The sequence below is a fragment of the Dunckerocampus dactyliophorus genome, chromosome 18 (genome assembly GCF_027744805.1).
Source record: "Dunckerocampus dactyliophorus isolate RoL2022-P2 chromosome 18, RoL_Ddac_1.1, whole genome shotgun sequence".
NCBI lineage: Eukaryota > Metazoa > Chordata > Actinopteri > Syngnathiformes > Syngnathidae > Dunckerocampus > Dunckerocampus dactyliophorus.
Genome location: NC_072836.1, coordinates 1058987 through 1078458, shown reverse-complemented (window position 1 = coordinate 1078458; position 19472 = coordinate 1058987). Strand labels below are relative to the sequence as shown.

Here is a 19472-nt window from a genome sequence, read left to right as displayed (position 1 = left end):
CTGAGTTGTTCCCAAATGCTGATGCTGCGTATGAATGCAGAAAGGTGAGCTGTGATCATCATGTCATTGTTCATGGACGACAGCGTTGGGTGTCCATAAAGCAGCCCCTGAGCCAAATACATAGCTTTACATTTGACCCCCATCCCGCGTGCCGCCCCACCAGTGGTTTGTTGGAATGCAAACTGCTATTTATGCTACTAAAATGAAATGATTTTACGCTTCTGTAACAATGTTATTCTCGTAAAATTACAAATTTTTAAATATTTTTGCTTGATTCTTTTGGGGTTTTTACTTTACTGCTAGTTTTTAACATTTTTGCTGCTGTTTTTCTCTTAGGTTTCTTGTTAAACTACATTTTTAGAACATGGTGGGCCAATAAAAAACATCCTCCCCCAGGCCCCATTTTGGACACCCCTGGTCTAATTATCTGGCGAATGGGCTCCACACACGGGAAGCGACAAAGGACGGCGATGGGCGAAACTCATTGCCAACCCGTAGCAAACCCTGCACATGGAAGGCGACGAGCGGTACACTGAAAATGAACAGACGAGACGCGATGTCGCCTTCAGCGTGTGGAGCCCATAAACCAGTTACACAAGGATCCCTTCAAATATTCTCTTCTGAGCTGAAGGGCGTGGAACACGTGCATCAAAGCTCCAGGAAAGAAAAGAGAGTGGAAGTCCTCCTCTCTGTGCAGATGACATCCAGAGCTCCTGCTGTCCAAACCATGTCTCCTCTGGAAGACCTTCTGGCCTTGCTCTGGTCCAGTTCTACCGCAGTGCTGGCCGGTGTTGCTGTGCTGCTCCTCTTGGCTTTTGCCTCCAGGCGCTTCGCTTTGCAGGAAACAAGGAAGGGGCCCCCGGGGCCCAAACCTTTACCCGTGCTTGGCAACCTGCTGCAGCTTGATCTCAAGTGGCTCCACATAAGCCTTTGTGAGGTAAGTCAATACTGTATGCAACGAGTCCTCATGCAACTCATGGACCACTCACTCCTCTTCCGTTAGCTTGCAGAACGATACGGGTCTGTGTTTACGATCTACATTTTCACCAAGAAAGTGGTGGTCCTGGCTGGATACAAGACGGTCAAAGAAGCTCTGGTCAACCATGCAGAGGAGTTTGGAGAGCGCCACATCTACCCGATGTTTCAGGACATTAACCAGGGTCATGGTGAGCAACTAACTAGCATCTTTGGGAAAGTATTGGTGGCTGCATCTTCTTCCATTACCCTCATTCCTCAGGAAAAACTTTACTTGATCGTCTGTCGACCAGTGACATTCTCATTTTGATTCTCAGAAGTGAAGGCAAGATAGGATGGGTCAGTGGGTTGTGGTTCTTTCTCAGGGATGTCAGGTGGTAGCAGGGAGCAGCAGATATTTACACACACACACACACACACACCTGAAGTGTGGTGCTGTGGAGAAGCAGGTTGTGCAGAGGGGGATGGTTGCTCACCCTGAAGGCTGAAGATCCAAAGGCATTTCTGTGGTGGCCTGTGTGACTGAGGAGGACGCACAGTAGACGGCTCCTCATCCTGGCTACCTGCAGAAGGTGCTCCACAACATACGGTCGTTCCTCGCCACGTTGCGCTTCTATCATAGTTTTTCAAAAATACACAAACTTATCATGCTGTTTTGTAGCTGGATATGGACCAATATTACTTACAAAATATGCACATTTAAGCAAATGTTACATATTTTTGTCTAAATGAAGCATTTTCAAGCATAAAAATGGCTAAATGAACCAAAATACAAATTTAAGGCAACCAAAAGACGCATTCAGACATTGATGAAATGTAGCATTCTGCACTGGTTGCTAGGTGTCAGTAACGTTACTGTAATGTTGGGTGCGACGCACAAGCAGCAGACTTGACTACCACAGGAACAACAGGCTTTTATTGCAGCTTCGAATGATTGCACAGCAGGTGCAATAATCTCTAATAAACCCCACGCAAAGCTGAAACTCAACCCTGAATCCCCGACATCACTTCCTGTCTGTTTCTCTTTCAGGTCCCTTGGGGCAGAGGTCCCCAACCACAAACAACCAAATCATGCTGTGGAAAACTTAATAAGATAATAAAAACATCCATCCATCCATTTTCTATGCCGCTTTCTCCTCATTGGGGTCGCGGGGGTATGCTGGAGCCTATCCCAGCTGACTTCGGGCGACAGGCGGGGTACACCCTGGACTGGTGGCCAGCCAATCATGTTTTTTAAAAATAGTTTTGTGAGAAAATGACATAGAATTTGACTTGAGAAATGCGGAACCAATTTGGAAAGAAAGACTGTCATTGTAAAAATAACATACTGTTTGAAAGCCCACAGTGTTTGGATGACTGTTTTTCACCGGCAGTATTTTTTGTTGAAACATGCCATTGTTAGTATTTATTTTGACTTATGGTACTATACGCCCTCCTATAGAGTCATCTTTGGCTAATAACGTAAAAGGGCTTATTCAGTGGGATAGATCGTCAGATTTTTGGATGATTTGACTTGTGACCTGAGCAATGACTTGACTTGCTTGTGACTTCCTCCCACCTCTGTCTTCTGGCACTAGAAAATGCTTGCATAATGCAGAAGGTCATATAAGTCACTTTTCAATGATGTGTTTTATAGGAATACTTTTTGCAAACGGAGGCTCGTGGAAGGAAATGCGACGATTTGCCATCAGCGCTCTGAGGGAATTGGGAATGGGCAAAAGACTCGCTGAAGAGAAAATCAGGGCGGAGTGCAGCCACCTCATTTCCCTTTTTGAGAAGTATGACGGTAAGCCATCAAATATGTGCGAAAGGCAGCAAAATACAAATAAGCTTTTATGACAAATATAAAAATTGGTTGAAAGGTTGAAAATGTTGCCTCCATTTGCACACATTTTCCGGTTAGCGTACCACACGGCGCGTCTTGTTGTGTTATTAATACACTGCGTGAGAACTTTTCAGCTTCTCACAAAGACGCCCGCTTGTGCAAGTCAGCTACGTCGCCCGTCAATGACGCCATCAGCGGTTGACTCAAAAGATGTTAACACAAAACACGTTTTGATAGTTTTACTGCCATCAAACAATTCAAAATGCATCTGAATTAAATGAATGCAACTTTCTCTGGCTCCAATTTGGGCTGTTCAGCTGAGAAACACTATTGAATTCAAGAAATGACACATTGCACAACAACGACACATTCTCTTATCCAAAATATCAGGTATTCATGTACATATATCCTAAACACAAGGTACACATTTAGTTACAGGCCGAACTATTTGGTCGGCCCAAAATATTGGCCAAATTATGAGTTATACAAGGCCAAAAGATTTGGTACGCCCAGGTAACGTATGCGCATGTGTCTAAAGTGTATGTAAAGTGAACCTCTCTTCAAGGGCAACCATTTGACACAAGCCGTCCAGTGAGTAAGGCCACGTCCAACATCATCTGCTCTATCGTGTACGGGAGCCGATTCGAATATGACGACACTCGATTCACCTGCATGGTGAATCGAGCCAATGACAGCATTCACATGCTTGGATCCAAACAAATTCAGGTGAGGCTTTTGGTGTGATTTTGCTTGCTTTAAATCAGGGCTGTTCACGTTGCCGCCTGGGGGTCATTTGAGGCCGGCGGCTGTTTTTTATTGGCCCGCAGCACATTCTAAAAACATTGTCTAACAAGAGAACTGAAAAAAAATAATAATAACAGCAAAAATGAAAACAATCAGCAGTAATTTTACAAGTTTGAAGTCAAAATACTAAGACAAAAAAAGCTGTAATCTAATGAGAAAGTAATTTTACAAGAATAACAAAATATGATGAGGAAAAATAACGTCAATTTAGTAGCAAAAAAATGGAAATGTTAAAGAAAAAAGACTATTTTTTAAAAAGTCATAATATGAGAAACAAAACTAAATACAATTTTTGTTTTTTAGGAAAATTAGATTGGGGAAAAAGTATAATATGTATATAATATAACATATAATATAATATAATATGATGGTAATAAAGTGAAAATATTATGGAAATAAAGCCATCCATGGAAAAACAGTTTTAATTTTACAAGAATAAAGTTGAAATATTAGCAGAAAAAAAATGTATCCTAACAAGAAAAAAGTTGCAATTTTGTAAGAATAAACTTGTAATATTATGAAGAAAAATAAACAAAGGAGAAATGAACAAAACAAAATAAAGTTGTGATTTTTGTAATTAGTGGGGACCAAACCAATATGCCGATATTGTCCAACTCTCAATTTCCGATTCCAATATCTACCTTTACCGATATGTGTAACGTCACATATCTCCTGTCGTGGAAGGACTGCACTTATTACCTCATCATGTATTATTATTATTTATTATGTATATTGCACTACAAACTTATTGATTTATTCTTATCCCATTTTCCTATTTCTCTTATCTTGCCTTGGTTGTTTTATTTTGTGATTAAGTTCATGATGACATTTTTGCAGAGCTGCTGGAAATGCGAATTTCTATGTATCTATCTGTATGTATCTAGATATGTATCTATGTATGTATCCTGGATGTATGTATGTATGTATGTAACCTGGATGTATGTATCTACAGTATGTATGTAACCTGGATGTATGTACAGTATGTATGCATGTAACCTGGATGTATGTATGTATGTATGTACAGTATGTATGTATGTAACCTGTATGTATGTATGTATGTATGTATGTATGTAACCTGGATGTAAGTATGTATGTAAGTATGTATGTATGTATGTATGTAACCTGGATGTATGTATGTATGTATGTATGTATGTATGTATGTAACCTGGATGTATGTATGTATGTATGTATGTATGTATGTATGTATGTAACCTAGATGTAAGTATGTATGTATGTATGTATGTATGTAACCTGGATGTAAGTATGTATGTAAGTATGTATGTATGTATGTATGTATGTATGTATGTAACCTGGATGTAAGTATGTATGTATGTATGTACAGTATGTATGTATGTAACCTGGATGTAAGTATGTATGTACAGTATGTATGTATGTATGTATGTATGTAACCTGGATGTATGTATGTATGTATGTATGTATGTATGTATGTATGTATGTATGTATGTATGTATGTAACCTGGATGTATGTACAGTATGTATGTATGTAACCTGGATGTAAGTATGTATGTATGTATGTATGTATGTATGTATGTATGTATGGATGTATGTAACCTGGATGTAAGTATGTATGTAAGTATGTATGTATGTATGTATGTAACCTGGATGTAAGTATGTATGTATGTATGTATGTATGTATGTATGTATGTAACCTGGATGTAAGTATGTATGTAAGTATGTATGTATGTATGTAACCTGGATGTAAGTATGTATGTAAGTATGTATGCATGTATGTATGTATGTATGTATGTATGTATGTAACCTGGATGTATGTATGTATGTATGTATGTATGTATGTATGTATGTAACCTGGATGTATGTATGTATGTATGTATGTATGTATGTATGTATGTAACCTGGATGTAAGTATGTATGTAAGTATGTATGTATGTATGTATGTAACCTGGATGTAAGTATGTATGTAAGTATGTATGTATGTATGTAACCTGGATGTAAGTATGTATGTAAGTATGTAAGTATGTATGTATGTATGTAACCTGGATGAGAGACAGGGACACAAAAGCCTGTGGAAAGCTCAGAGAGGTTCTGAGCATATCAACATATGTTGCTTTACAAAACATCCAAGTGGCAAAGTTGCATCCTTTCATTTTTCGCTATCCGTGCATCCTTTCAAAACACGATTGTCACTTGTTCCAGCTGTACAACAACTTTCCATGGCTGTTCAGCTGGGTTCAGCACCGGCGGATGATTCTAAAGAACTGTGATGAAAGCATCCAGGACATAAAGGACCTGCTGGCCCAACTGAAGGAGAAGCTGAACCCTCGAGTGTGCACGGGGCTGGTCGACTGCTTCTTCATGCGCAAGCAAAAAGAGGAGGTTTGTCAACTCTTTCAGCTGAGTCCTGCTGTGTTTTCTCTGTTATGTTAAATGTGCGGTCGTCATTCTCGCTTCCCAGGATCTCTCTGTTGAGCAGAACCACTTCAGTGAGGACAACATGGTTCATGTCGTGGCCAACCTCTTTGCTGCAGGCACGGACACCACTGCCACCACACTGAGATGGGCCATGCTATTAATGGCCAAATATCCCCAAATCCAAGGTATTGTTTCCACCAGAGTGCTCTGATTGTCCTTCTTTACAGTTCTTGTTTTAGTAAAAAAAATAATGACACATCGCCAAGTGGTTGGGACTGCAATAGGGCAAGTCTACCCTGGCAGAGTGCAATCGTAAAGTGAAAGCAAATGAAACAAAAAAGCCTACACAGAAAAGGAACCTACTAGAAGGAATAGGAACATACAACAGGCGGACAGAGTCAGCTTCCCAACCATTGCCACAGTCAGACTCGTGTCCAGTGAGGGCTGGACTCTGCCAGGGCTGTCCTTTGTCACCGATTCTGTTCCTTACTTTTGTGGACAGAATTTCTAGGCGCAGCCAGCGCGATGAGTGGATCCGGTTTGGTGGCTGCAGGAATGGGTCTCTGCATTTTGCAGGTGATGTGGTCCTGCTGGCTTCACCCGTCCGTGATCTTCAGCTCTCACTGGATCGGTTCGCAGCCGAGTGTGAAGTGGCTGGGATGACAATCAGTACCTCTAATTCCAAGTCCATGGTTCTCGCCCGGTGAAGAGGGAGCTGAGCAAAAAGGCAAAGCTCTCAATTTACCAATGGATCTACGCTCCTATACCCCGACCTATGGTCATGAACTTTGGGTAGTGAATGAAAGGACAAGATGGTGGGTACAAGCAGCCGAAATTAGTTTTCCCTGTAGGGTGTCTGGGCTCTTGGCTGGGAGATGAGGTGAGAAGCACTGCCATTCAGGAGAAACCCGAGAGAGACTATGTGTCTCAACTGGCCTGGACAAAGTAGGCGGGAAGAAGGAAGTCTGGGCTTCTCTGCTTAGGCTGCTGCCCCTGCGACCCAACCTCGGCTAAGCGGAAGAAGATGGATGGATGGATGGATGGATGGATGGGTGGATGGATGGATGGATGGATGGATGGATGGATGGGTGGATAGATTGAATACCAGCTTCGGAGATGCCCAAGGGCAGGCCACTAGGTTTCCCCCAGTGCCGAAGGTTCTCTCTGAGCAGCACTTGTTGCAGGTATGCTCAAAACAACTTTTTTTTGGCCAGCAATTTGGGCACCCTTGCTGTACTGCTGCAAATGGTATCGTGAGTTACCCTGAGATTATAAGAGCAGGAACAAGAATCTGAGCCTGTTAATCCAATAGACTTGACAGACTGTATTTCCTCAAATAGTGGGAAGGGGGAAAGCGTTTTTTTAACTGAAATACAAAGAGATGTAATGGAGTCACTTGTTTGTCTAATTCCGTGCAGATGGGGTCCAGGAGGAGCTGAGCAGAGTGATCGGAAGCCGCCAGGTTTGCATGGAAGACCGCAAGAACCTTCCCTACACCGACGCCGTCATCCACGAAGCGCAGAGGTTCGCCAACATCGCACCCTTGGCCATTCCTCACCAAACCAGCCGGGACGTCACCTTCCAGGGCCACTTCATCGAAAAGGTTTGCTTCTTTTTTGTCTGATCGCTACACGGTTTGGATGCACAGCATAGTAATGTCATCTCCCCCGCAGGGCACCGTTGTTTTGCCTCTACTTACGTCTGTCCTCTTCGATGAGAGTGAGTGGGAGACACCAAACACCTTCAACCCTTCCCACTTCCTGGATGAGGAGGGTAAATTCATCAAGAGGGATGCCTTCATGCCCTTCTCTGCAGGTACATCCTCTCACATCTTTTTGGCTATTTTCTAGTTTGCCCATGTTTCTTCTACTTCACTCTTTTACTCCTGCTGCACACATGCGCTCCTACTGTGTTGCCTGTTATTGCCTATTACTTCTTTGACAAATGCACCACACGGTGGCACTCTTATCAAACCCCAACGTGAAAGTGGACCCTTTGTGTAACTTTCAGCCTTTAGCCAGCAAACGTGATACACACCTTGGGGGCGTGACAAACACGTCTGGAAAATTTAAGCAAGATTGGTTGAAAAACAAGGCCGCCATCAAGCCAAACATCTTTCAAGGGCGCACAGGCGTGACAAACAACTGCTGATTCTTTTGCAGGCCGCAGGGTTTGTCTTGGTGAAAGTCTGGCCCGGATGGAGCTCTTCCTCTTCTTCACGACCCTCCTTCAGCGCTTTTGCTTCACACCTCCGCCCGGGACGTCGGAGGACGAGCTGGATTTGACGCCGGTGGTGGGCTTCACGCACAATCCATCGCATCACCAGCTGTGTGCTGTCAGCCGCCGCTGATGAAACATAAGCACAATTAGAGCTTTTTACAGCCAACCCTCATTCATAGAGCTTAACTGGTTCCAAACCTGACCGTGATAAATTCATTTCCACGATTTAGGATTCAATGTAAATAAATACGTTTTTTGACATTATTAGAGCCCTGTAGACATGAAATAACAGCCCACAGTCACCTTTACACCCCTGTTATTCATTGTTTACTCCATATTGCGCAACTTTTATGCTGCAGGAACTAGCAAGCTAACAAGCTCGTAAGCTAGTGAGTATAACCTTTTGTCACTTTATCATGTGGGACATGCCATGGCTGACTTCATGCAACATCTGGAAGGTAATGCCTCAATGTTTTGTGTCATTACTGCCACCTAGTGAGCAGAGTACTACATATCACTTGTATTTCCATATGTTTGGACTAATAATAGAAAATAGTCCAACATCATCATCAAGAGCCATCATTTATGAATTCATTTCAGAACAAACACGATATTGCGAGGGACTCTATACGTTACTATGACTTGCAAGCGCGCTAATGGCACATTTTGGTGTTCAAATGATTTCATTTCCTTGTTGATGTTTCTACCTCCTCTTAAAGGAAAGGTGCACTTCTTTTGCAATTGTGCCCATCATCCACAATCCCCAATCACACCCCAAAACACGCACTTTTCTTTTAATGGGAATGCAGTACGTAGTGTAAGTATTGTAGATCATGTCATGAAGTTCTATTTGGTGTACAATTTAGCACCAATGCACAGATTTGACTGGCATCAAGTGGGACGGCTTGCGATTGGTCAGTGGATTTCCTGAGCTGATCAACCAGTACCATAAAGTCTACAAATGATGCGCCAGACTCCGGGCATGCTTTTGGTGACATTGAAAATGTCTAACGTCTCTAACGACTCTATTAGATGCAGTTTTGTTGGCATCTGCTGCTGCCGTCTGCAGTTGTGCTGCACACACGTCCTCCTCTGACCCCGTTTCACGTGGTAATGCACATGCTGACTCAGCAGCCAAGTGTGCTGCTTATCTCTCTGAGCCCCACACCTTGGTTTCGCATGTCTCCGACCCTCCACTGGATTTGAAAGCTCTACAATCATTCTCTTCCCCTGAGGAGCAGTGTTTGTGCTCACAGTGGGGTTGTAACCTTTCCAGTGGGGGTGTGGTTCGTACCAAGTGGGCTTCCCTCCCTTCCAAAGCATTTTTTCTTCATTTTCCTAAGTTGAGACATGGGAGGGAAAAGGGGGACGTTGGCTACGTTGTCCACTCATGTACCACGCTCATGTGGTACTGAGAAGGTACTGCACTAACTCTTGATTTGGGACGGTTCACTCCCTGTACGACCAGTGCTTCTCAAATAGTGGGGAGGGCCCCCCCTAGGGGGGTTGCGGTGAACTGTCGGGGGGCATGAGAGGCAGGGAGGACTTTCAATATTAGTGTATGGCCCATGTCAAATACACAGGATTAGCAATGAGGCTCTTCTTTTCTTAACCAATCAGATTTCATATTTGCCTCACGGGGCAGCTCAGATGGCCCACAAGTCAAGCCAAGTTACACGTTTGTCATGTTTGTCACGTTTGTCATGTTTTTAGGTATTGATTCTGCACCTCTCCAGATGATGTTGTAGAGGAGAGGATTGGAGTTGTCCAAACCCTTTCTCACTAAACCGCTCTAATTTACGCTTGCTACGTTTGGCTGAACGCCAACTTTACAAGGACCGGCAGTCGCCGGTGGAAGTTACTGATATGCAAAGTTCCTGACATATCCGTGACGATATACTCGAAGATAACGGGGTAAGTGAGTGTCTTACTTTATTAATAACGGTACTGTAGCGACCTGGTAGTTATGTATAGTGTCTATGGGTGGCACAGTGGGTAACAATGCCGGCACTTGGCATCGACAATAGGACCCACAGCAATACATATGAATATTATTATCATGATTGTTTTAACAGTTACTGTGCCTCACAAAGTCTGCCAAGACAATTTCTGGCCAGTTAAGTCCTCAGTAAAGGCCCAAGTACCAAATGCCGCCGGTCTGTAGATTAGGTAGTTAATATTATTTAGTCTCCCGGATCAAAAGCTGAGCAAAGGTCCAGTAATTCATACCACGCCTGGCTTTGGTATGATTGAAGGATTTGCATGGGTATTATGTACTCAGTATTATAATGCAGTAATATAATTATGCGGGTTAATGGATAATGGATGGATTTATACAGCACCTTTCAAGATACCCAAAGCGCCTCACACTGAAACCTGTTATTCATTCACTCCACAGTCACACGCTGGTGGTGGTAGGCTACAAAAAGGGTGACTGGCAAGGAGAAAGCAGGGTTTGAACCACCAACCTTGTGGGTCATGGATGTGACCTGCTGTACCTTCTGAGCCACTGCCACCTCGGGCTGTTGTTTCCTTGCTGAAATCACCATCCCCACTGACAGTTATTCCATCCATCCATTTTCTATAACGCTTCTCCTCTTTTAGGGTCGCGGGGGCATGCTGGAGTCTATCCCAGCTGACTTGGGGCGACAGGCAGGGTACACCCTGGACTGGTGTCCAGACAATGGCAGGGCACATATAGACAAACACTCACATTCATACCTATGGACCATTTAGAGTCTCCAATGAAGCTAACATGCATGTTTTTGGAATGTGGGAGGAAACCGGAGTACCCAGAAAACCCCCCCACACACGGGGAGAACATGCAAACTCCACACAGAAATGCCCAAGGGAGAACTGAACGCAGGTTTTCCCATCTCCAGACTGTTACTGTGTTGGCCAACATGTTAACCACTAGACCACCGTGCGGCCAACAATAATTACAGTTATTGTTCTTGCTAATTCTTCATTTTCATGAAATTTCATCCTAGGATTTTTGCCACTAGAAAATCTCCCTCAGGGTAAAATTGGTATGGGGTAACATTCCTGGCAGACCACAACATTACAGCTGACTGATTTGCCTAAATGACACCGAACACTCAAGCCATTTGTGCACTTTTTGATGCTACTCGTGCTGTTTGCAAAATAAGCACGCAATCACGATTGTTATCACTGACATATTTCGGTGATTGCAAGGTTTTATTTGCCACAGCTTTTCATGAACATTGTAGTTATCTTTTGACATGTTTTTTATGATGTGGCAGTGATTGAACACTGAAAACATTAAGCACATTTTGAATGCGCTTCAACTTTAAATGATGATTCCCTTGTGAGGTTTTTAGTCCGCAGTATCGGAGAATGCGTCACCTTTATCACAATATATTCAATTACTAGATGCAGAGACTTCATAGGAAATGCTTTTTTCCCTTTAGGACAAACCATTCCACAAAGCCCTCCAACCAGCTCATTTCAATCCTGGATTCTAAAATGACACCGAAGGTACGCAGGACAGGAAAACCTGGTGTCTTGTTGAAAAAGGAACAGACACACATACTCAATATTAGGTGTGGCTACTTTAAATAAAGAACATCTCTCAAGTGTACAGAAGTACTTAATAAATAAAAACACTACAAGAAAGGCTGCAACATTTGGTGCTGTTCACGCTTTTCTTCCATAAAGCAATGAATTCTTCGTATAATGAAAATACTTTGGTTACTCCTTCTATTAAAGACAATATTTTAAGTTTAAAAGTTTCTTTCCAACGGTGCCATGCAGTAATCAGTAAATGCAGAAGGCAGCGCCTTTAATCTTAATCATGTTCAATCATAATCAATGATCGTGTTCCATACACAACCGGCTGCTTGGATTACATGTTCGTGTCTGAAATTCCGGATGAGGAGGAAATGTGGCTGTTACTAGTGTGGAGATCGATGGGGAAACGCGTGAGCGGGTTTTTACCCCAAAAATGAACTTTTAACCAGAAAATGTGTTGAATCTAATGAGTACACGTTTGTAAAGTAGTACCAAGGGAGTACAATCATGTTTATCACCTTACATGCCTCTATGACCTTTGTATCCTTATTTTCATCTATTTATTTTGTTGCGGCGATTCACCACACCCACTGGTGTGTGATTGGAGGACCAGATCCTCCTGACCCTTTTATAGAGAGCCACTGAGTGTGTTGGTGAAGGAAGGCGCGTGCCCTGCCGCAACATGTTTGAAGAGCTCCTGCAGGCTCCTGCGTTGTCCTCCTTGTTGGGGCTCCTCGCAGGCTTGCTGGTCATCCACCTTTTGTACTCCAGTTTGACTTTCCAAGGTAAACACACGCATCCTCCTGGGCCCAGATGTCTTCCCTTGCTTGGTAACCTGCTTCAGGTGGACCTCTGCAGGCTTGATCAGTCCCTTTTTAAGGTGAGTCCTTCTTGTCCTTCTTACAAGACGGTCCCAACCTAACCCTTATTTGTTTAGCTGTCTAAAAGGTACGGGCCGGTGTTCACCCTCCACTTGGGACTCAAGAAGATTGTGGTCCTGGCTGGAAGCAAGACAGTCAGACAAGCTCTCATCAACCACCCTGAGGAGTTTGGGGACAGAGAGATCAACCCTTTATTCTATGACTTTTCCAAAGGGCATGGTAAATCTTTCTTACGTCTCCAGAGGTCACCAACAAATAGGCTCCCAACTGCCATGATTCATGATTGCACTGCAAAAAGGACATTTGAAGAAAGCAAAAAAGTTGCGTTTTAAGCAACCTTTTCTTGAAGATTTGCTGAATTCAGACCAATGTGAAGGCTGCACAGCAAATTTCATAGAGTGCACCAAGATTTATTAGATTCAATCTAGTCACAAAATCTGTGTAAACGTGTAAAATTATTAAACTTGATTCAAGAAAATATTACTCTCCTTTTATCTAGTTTATAAATGTAAAAACTAGTGAATTTACATGCAAATCATGCAAAAAAAGAATTCTGATAGTGTTTATGAAAATAGGTTTTCCTAAATTAAGTGAATCTTAGATACAATCATCTTTTTCAATAAAAAAGTTCCATCCATATCATTTGCCTGCTGCGTGTTGAAAAGAAGTAACCAGCATAACTAACATGCCAACAACAAGAGCTGTTAGGTGCATGCTGGCCGAGTGGTTAGTATGTTAGCCCCACTATCAGCAACTTGGGTTCAAATCGCTGTTGACCTCACATTGGAACCCCCAGTAGATTGGCTTTCATATGCATGATAGGTCACTTGGAGACTCTAGAAATTGTAAGAAAATAGAATAATACTCCTGCATCTAGAATATGTATAAACATTTTTGCTTAAATCTAGCCTCATAAATGCACATTTGATCTCAATTTAAGAATGTTATACGAGCATTTGGCTTACTTCTTATCTTGTAATAAGAACATCTGACTTAAATCTAGCTAAGTGACTAAGAACAACTCGCTTATTTTACGACTCATTATATTCTTAAAAGTCACAAGAAAAATATTCTAGTTATAAGAATTCTAGCCAAGCAAATTTTGCTGACCCCATTGGCAGAATTTTTTGCTTGAAATAAGAAAAGTGTCTCATTTTACTATCATTTGGGCTTCTTTCAAGTATGGCTGTTTTTGCAGTGTGATTTTAACCTCATGAAAACAATGCAGACGTTGGAAAAGCTGTGTCTGCACGTCGCTAGGTGCAACTGTTGACAACACAAAGTCCAATAAAAATAAATGAGTATTTGCATAAGCCTGTCACACTTGAGGTTGAAGGTTGAAGCAGAGAAAAAGGCTGGAAATCAGAGACTCTAAAGCTGCAAGGACTGTATGGATGGAGAAAATGTCTGCCAGTATTAATGAATGTTGCTTTAGACCAGCATGAAAAACATGACATGTTTGCATGCTATTAGGCAGACTGAAGATGCTTGAGGGAGAACGACCCCACCAAGAAGAAAAAGGACAGGTGATCTAGCAGAAACAGGAAGTCAGACAGACACAGAAATTGCTCCAAAAACGACACTAAATATGTCGGTAATAAAATGCTACAGTACAGTACCTACTATTGTCTCTAATCTTTATACCCATGAGAACTGCAACAGAATCACTATTAAATATATAATATGCTATATAAACTGGTGTGCATGTTGCTAGGCAGAATTTGTATTTAAAAACTGGCATTTCATCTGAACTAAGAAAGAGAATGCCTGAAATAAAGACAGAACTTGAGCAGTTCATTATACCTTTGCAAAGAGGTCAGTTGAAACTCCTTCTGACAAGGGACCAGCAGACCCTGACGATACGTTTGGGCCTGCCACGTCTGACGGGCATGCTCCCCCACCCTCACAGCCAAATCACCACCAGGTGGTGATTGGTTGACAGGTGCGCCCCTTTCTTCAGTGTGTCCAAACAATATAGCCTCAAGTCCAACAAGAGAGCAACAAGGCAACAAGAATCACCACCCTCTACCCGTTGCCTCTCACTACTGGCAACACCAGTGTGGAATAAAGTGAGGTGAGTCCGACGATGCCTCGCACACCAGCCGAGGCTCCTTCCCCACCAGAGATGTCACATTCCACGTACCGAGAGCTAGCTTCTTCAGCCGAGGATTGGACCGCCAAGGTCCGCACTTTCGGCTGCCACCTAGCTTTTTTTGAGATCTCAATGAGTGGTGAGCTCATTGTACCCCATGGGTACAGACCCGGCCCCCAGACGCTCACCACCATGCCCCACCTCCACAACTGGCTCCAGAGGTGGCCCCCGGTGACCCGTGTCCAGGCAAGGTAAAATAGGTCCATATATCTTCCTCGTCATCGAGGTCTATTTGAGCTTTGCTTTGTCTGGTCCCTCACCTTGGAGCTGTTTGTCATGGGTGGCCCTATGATCACCGGGAGACCCCTCCACCAGGATCAGGTGGTAGCTAGGAGAAGAGTCGTGTTCTTGTTAAATTCTAAATTAAATTCAGATGTAATCTCGAATGTTACATCTGTTTCTCCGTTTGAAACACACTTGGCCCTTTCTTGCAGGTATAGTATTCTCCAATGGTGATTCCTGGAAAGAAATGAGACGTTTTGCCTTAACAACTCTGAGAGATTTCGGGATGGGCAAGAGGCTCAGTGAGGAGAAAATCATTGAGGAGTGTCACTACCTGACTGAGGAGTTAGAAAACCATAAAGGTAACCTTTTTCATGAAATCCACATTGCTTTTGCTGTGCTTTTTAATGTATTCAGTCTTTCCTTTCAGGTAAAGCCTTTAACACCAAAACTCCTATCAGCTACGCAGCTTCAAATATCATTTCGGCCATCATCTTCGGAAAAAGGTTTGACTACAAAGATCCAGTCCTCCGAGACATGGTTAAAAATGACCAAGAGGCCATCTGTCTGTCTGGATCACCTTCCATCCTGGTACTCCACCAACCCATTGTGTACTTAAGTTGCCAAACAAGAGGAACCAAATTCTGTTCAGGCTGTATTACAAAGAGCAGCGCTATTATTTTGGTGTCACCCACTGTAATATTTGTAAAACAATGCCACAGTTTTCTAAATTTGAGACAGCAACTTGAGAAAAATGCACAAAATAAATAATTATTTCAAACCTGCTATGATAACTTCAACTTTGTGAACAGCAAAATATGAATTTTTAAATACAGTACAATCAATTTGATAACTCTGGCTTAATACAATCAATTCTTATTACAGGGTAAAATAGAAAATGCAGCAAAGGCAATAATGTCCATTTTGCTCTGTGACAGATCTACAATGTGTTTCCATGGCTGGGCCCTTGGCTTCAAAACTGGAGGGATTTCATGAAAGCTGTGGAGAATATCAAGCAGCATGTATTGCAATTAACAAGCAGTCTAAAGAAGACTTTCAACCCTGACATTTGTCGATGCTTGGTCGATGCTTTCTGGACGCGTAAGCTAAACCTGGAGGTAGGACATCCTCATCTTTACACCTCCTTAATGCAAGAATGCATGTAGAAAATATCTGTTGTCTATTTAGGAGTCTGATGCCCAGGGGATGCACTACAATGAAGAAAACCTGGTCTACAGCGTGATGGATTTGTTTGGCGCTGGAACTGACACAACATCGAACACCCTTCGCTGGAGTCTACTTCTAATGGCCAAGTACCCTCAAATACAAGGTGCAAATGATCATAATCATGCATGAAAGGAAAGAGGTAGGCATTACTGTCAGTGTTTCATCTCCTGCAGATCGGGTTCAGGAAGAACTGAGCATGGTGGTGGGAGTCCGTCAGGTCCAAATGGAGGACAGAAAGAACCTGCCTTACACCGACGCAGTCATACATGAGACGCAGAGGCTGGCCAACATCGTCCCCATGTCTATCACTCACAGCACCAGCAGAGATGTCACCTTCCAGGGCTACTTCATCGAAAAGGTCAGCTGCTGCTTTGTCAGTAAAGGATTCCATCCATCCATCCATCTTCTTCCACTTAAACCAGGTTGGTTCACAGGTGCAACAGCTTAAGACAAGAAGCCCAGACTTTCCTTTCCCCAGCTGCTGTGTATAGCTCTTCCTGGCAGATTCTGAGGCATTCCCAGGCCAGTTGAGAGACATAGACTCTCCAACGTGTCCTGGGTCTTCGCCGAGGCCTCCTACTGGTTGGATGTGTCCTGAACACCTCCCCAGGGAGGTGTCTGGGAGTGCATCCTGACCAAGTGCCCGAGCCATGCGGAGGAGCAGCACTTCTCCTACGAGTTTTTCCCAAATGACAATGCTTCAAGATTCAAGATTCAAGATTCAAGAGAGTTTTATTGTCATGTGCATGGTAAAACAGCAGTTATACCATGCAATGAAAATCTTAAACTCCTCCCATATCAGAGCTTGGCCTGCCAGTACCTGTCAGATACCTCAGGAGTTCCATGGGCCAAAAAGGCCTGATAGGACTTCTTCAGCTCAATGGCATTATTCACTGCTGATGTCCACTAGTGGGTTCTGGGATTACCGCCAAGACAGGCACCGACCATAAAGGATCCCAATAAAGTAAATAATACTTTGTGTTTTTTGTGACTTTGTGCACCAAGGGGACGACTGTGCTCCCTCTGCTGACATCTGTCCTCTATGATGAGAGTGAGTGGGAGACACCAAACACCTTCAACCCTTCCCACTTCTTGGATGAGGAGGGTAAATTCATCAGGAGGGATGCCTTCTTGCCCTTCTCTGCAGGTACAACCTCTCTTTTTATTTTTAACCACTTTTTAGATTCATGTACGTTCTCTTTGCAGGCCGTAGGGCTTGTCTAGGTGAAGGTCTGGCTCGGATGGAGCTCTTCCTCTTCTTCACGCACCTCCTCCAGCACTTCCGATTCACCCCCGCACCTGGGATTTCAGAGGACGAGCTGGATTTGACGCCGATGGTGGGTTTCACGCTCAGCCCGCCGCCTCACCAGCTGTGCGCTGTGAGTCGCATCTGAGGAGGAGATGTTGGTGGAAAAGCAAAAGGAAAATCTCCTAGCTTAGCACTCACTCTGTCAATGATTAGCATCACAGTGGAGTCTGCCTTGGCTAAAACATCAAGGACTGCAAATATTTCTGATTTACTTCTTCTATGAAATGAATATTGGACCTGATGGACTGGCACCACCCTGCTCAGCTCCTCCTGACTATAAATAGTCCAATGATGACCAAAAGTTGCGACAGTTTGACTTTCAAATGATCCACGGTTAATTATACTTACTCTGTATATACTAGATTATATATTTGTAATTGTGTTAAAACAGTCTGAAAATACAAATAATATAAATCATTTTTAATTTGTGGATTATATCATAAATAAATAAGCTCATTTTCACTGCAATTTTTGGTTGAGCTGATGATGTTACTCCTGATAATGCAATGTACCCCCAGTTCAAGTAGAAAATAATAACATCAAAAGTCCTGACTGTTATAGCCAAAGTTTTGTGCATATACTGTATAGCTGAAAAGAGGGTCTGAACAATTTTGAATATGCAACATTTTGTTTTAAAAAATGCAAGAACAATACAGTCTGCAATATGATGATTTACAATTTTACAATTATTTACGTTTTATTTTCTTTATTTGTGAATGATTTAATAAATATATAACCTTATGATTACAGTATTGCCGATTTTGGTTGGTCTGAAAAACATGCACAACTATGAGAATACTATGAATAATAATAATAACTTGGTGGATGTGTCGGCATCCACCATGGCCTTAACCTTTGTCCTCCACTGGACAAAGCCAACTTTTAAAGTATTACCTCTTTAACAATGACATGTTCATACCTCTGAGGAAGTTTGGGTTGTCCTGCGACTTACAGTCAGGTGTGACTTGGGCTGACTTCAGTTGAGTTAACAATTCATATCAGATCATTTCAAACAGGTAAGGCTTTTATGCCAACTTTATTTTATATCCCGAAATGCAAGAAAGGGGGCTGCGAACACTTTTTTTGTTGAAGGCGACTGTGTTTCGGTTTTGTTCGTGCTTTCCGTGTCACTACTATATTAAGGTACTGTTGTTGCGCACCTACCATGGTTATTTGTTTATCTGAGTGTTTTAGCCTGTTTCTTTGAAGTGGAAAAGTCGCAAATGAGATCTGTTTATTTGTCAGGTTTGCCATTAGCTCTGCTCTTAAAAAAATAGTCGACCATGGACAAAATCTGACGAATCAGATTCAACAATGAAAATCCTTAGTCGAAGACAGCCCTGGTGCACAGTGATGAATTATTTTGTGATATCTTCTAAAATGCTAAAAACATTTTTGTTAACATGATATTATTTTCCGATCTTTACATTTGCCTTTGAATGTTAAATGAGATACCCGACAATTTAAGTGTAAAAGTGGGGAAAATGTTGGGGTTTGCTCTTCAAAAAATTAACTTTTAACCAGAAAGTGTGTGTTGTATGTAGTGAATTGAAACCAGTGGCGATATTTTTCTTCACATGCATATATTTTTTATTTTGTACAAAGATGCATTCAAACAGTCAACTGCTCGAAACATTTTTTGGAGGTGCACATCATGTGACAGGTGTTGCTTGCGGAGTGAAGTGCCACCTCCGGCCAGGTTGAGGTACTGCGCTCAGGGCTGGGGGTGGCAGGGTGCCTGCCTGGATTTCTGCAAGGCGCGGGGGCGTATTCAGTGGTCAAAATGCGTGCCTGTTGGTCACTGTCCGGGAGAGGAGGGCACTGATGGTGATGATACAATTATTTTTCCCAGTATTTTTGGGATCCACTGGAAAAAGTCCCAAAGTTCAACGGTTTGGTGACCTCTGATATAAATAATGTACGTTTGTAAAGTAG

General features: G+C 42.7%; 2 protein-coding genes across 2 annotated transcripts; both read left to right on the top strand.

The window, feature by feature from the left end:
- Positions 1 to 727: 727 nt before the first annotated feature.
- LOC129171782 (cytochrome P450 2K1-like) lies at positions 728 to 8345 on the top strand. The gene is made up of 9 exons (XM_054760781.1): positions 728 to 937; positions 1004 to 1166; positions 2612 to 2761; positions 3366 to 3526; positions 5780 to 5959; positions 6039 to 6180; positions 7414 to 7598; positions 7669 to 7810; positions 8158 to 8345. The coding sequence occupies exons 1-9, from the start codon at positions 728 to 730 to the stop codon at positions 8343 to 8345; spliced, it is 1521 nt and encodes a 506-aa protein (XP_054616756.1).
- A 4048-nt stretch (positions 8346 to 12393) lies between these two features.
- LOC129171780 (cytochrome P450 2K1-like) lies at positions 12394 to 18278 on the top strand. The gene is made up of 9 exons (XM_054760778.1): positions 12394 to 12626; positions 12684 to 12846; positions 15214 to 15363; positions 15432 to 15592; positions 15940 to 16119; positions 16190 to 16331; positions 16402 to 16586; positions 17234 to 17375; positions 17435 to 18278. Exons 1-9 carry the CDS (start codon positions 12429 to 12431, stop codon positions 17620 to 17622), a joined length of 1509 nt encoding a protein of 502 aa, XP_054616753.1. The 5' UTR covers positions 12394 to 12428; the 3' UTR covers positions 17623 to 18278.
- Positions 18279 to 19472: the final 1194 nt, after the last annotated feature.

Coding starts and splice junctions, on each gene's coding strand:
- LOC129171782 (XM_054760781.1), top strand. CDS start 728: ATGTCTCCTCTGGAAGACCTTCTGGCCTTGCTCTGGTCCAGTTCTACC. Junction 1,167..2,611: donor GGACATTAACCAGGGTCATG/GTGAGCAACTAA, acceptor TGTGTTTTATAG/GAATACTTTTTGCAAACGGA. Junction 2,762..3,365: donor CCTTTTTGAGAAGTATGACG/GTAAGCCATCAA, acceptor CCTCTCTTCAAG/GGCAACCATTTGACACAAGC.
- LOC129171780 (XM_054760778.1), top strand. CDS start 12,429: ATGTTTGAAGAGCTCCTGCAGGCTCCTGCGTTGTCCTCCTTGTTGGGG. Junction 12,627..12,683: donor TTGATCAGTCCCTTTTTAAG/GTGAGTCCTTCT, acceptor TTATTTGTTTAG/CTGTCTAAAAGGTACGGGCC. Junction 15,593..15,939: donor CTGGATCACCTTCCATCCTG/GTACTCCACCAA, acceptor GCTCTGTGACAG/ATCTACAATGTGTTTCCATG.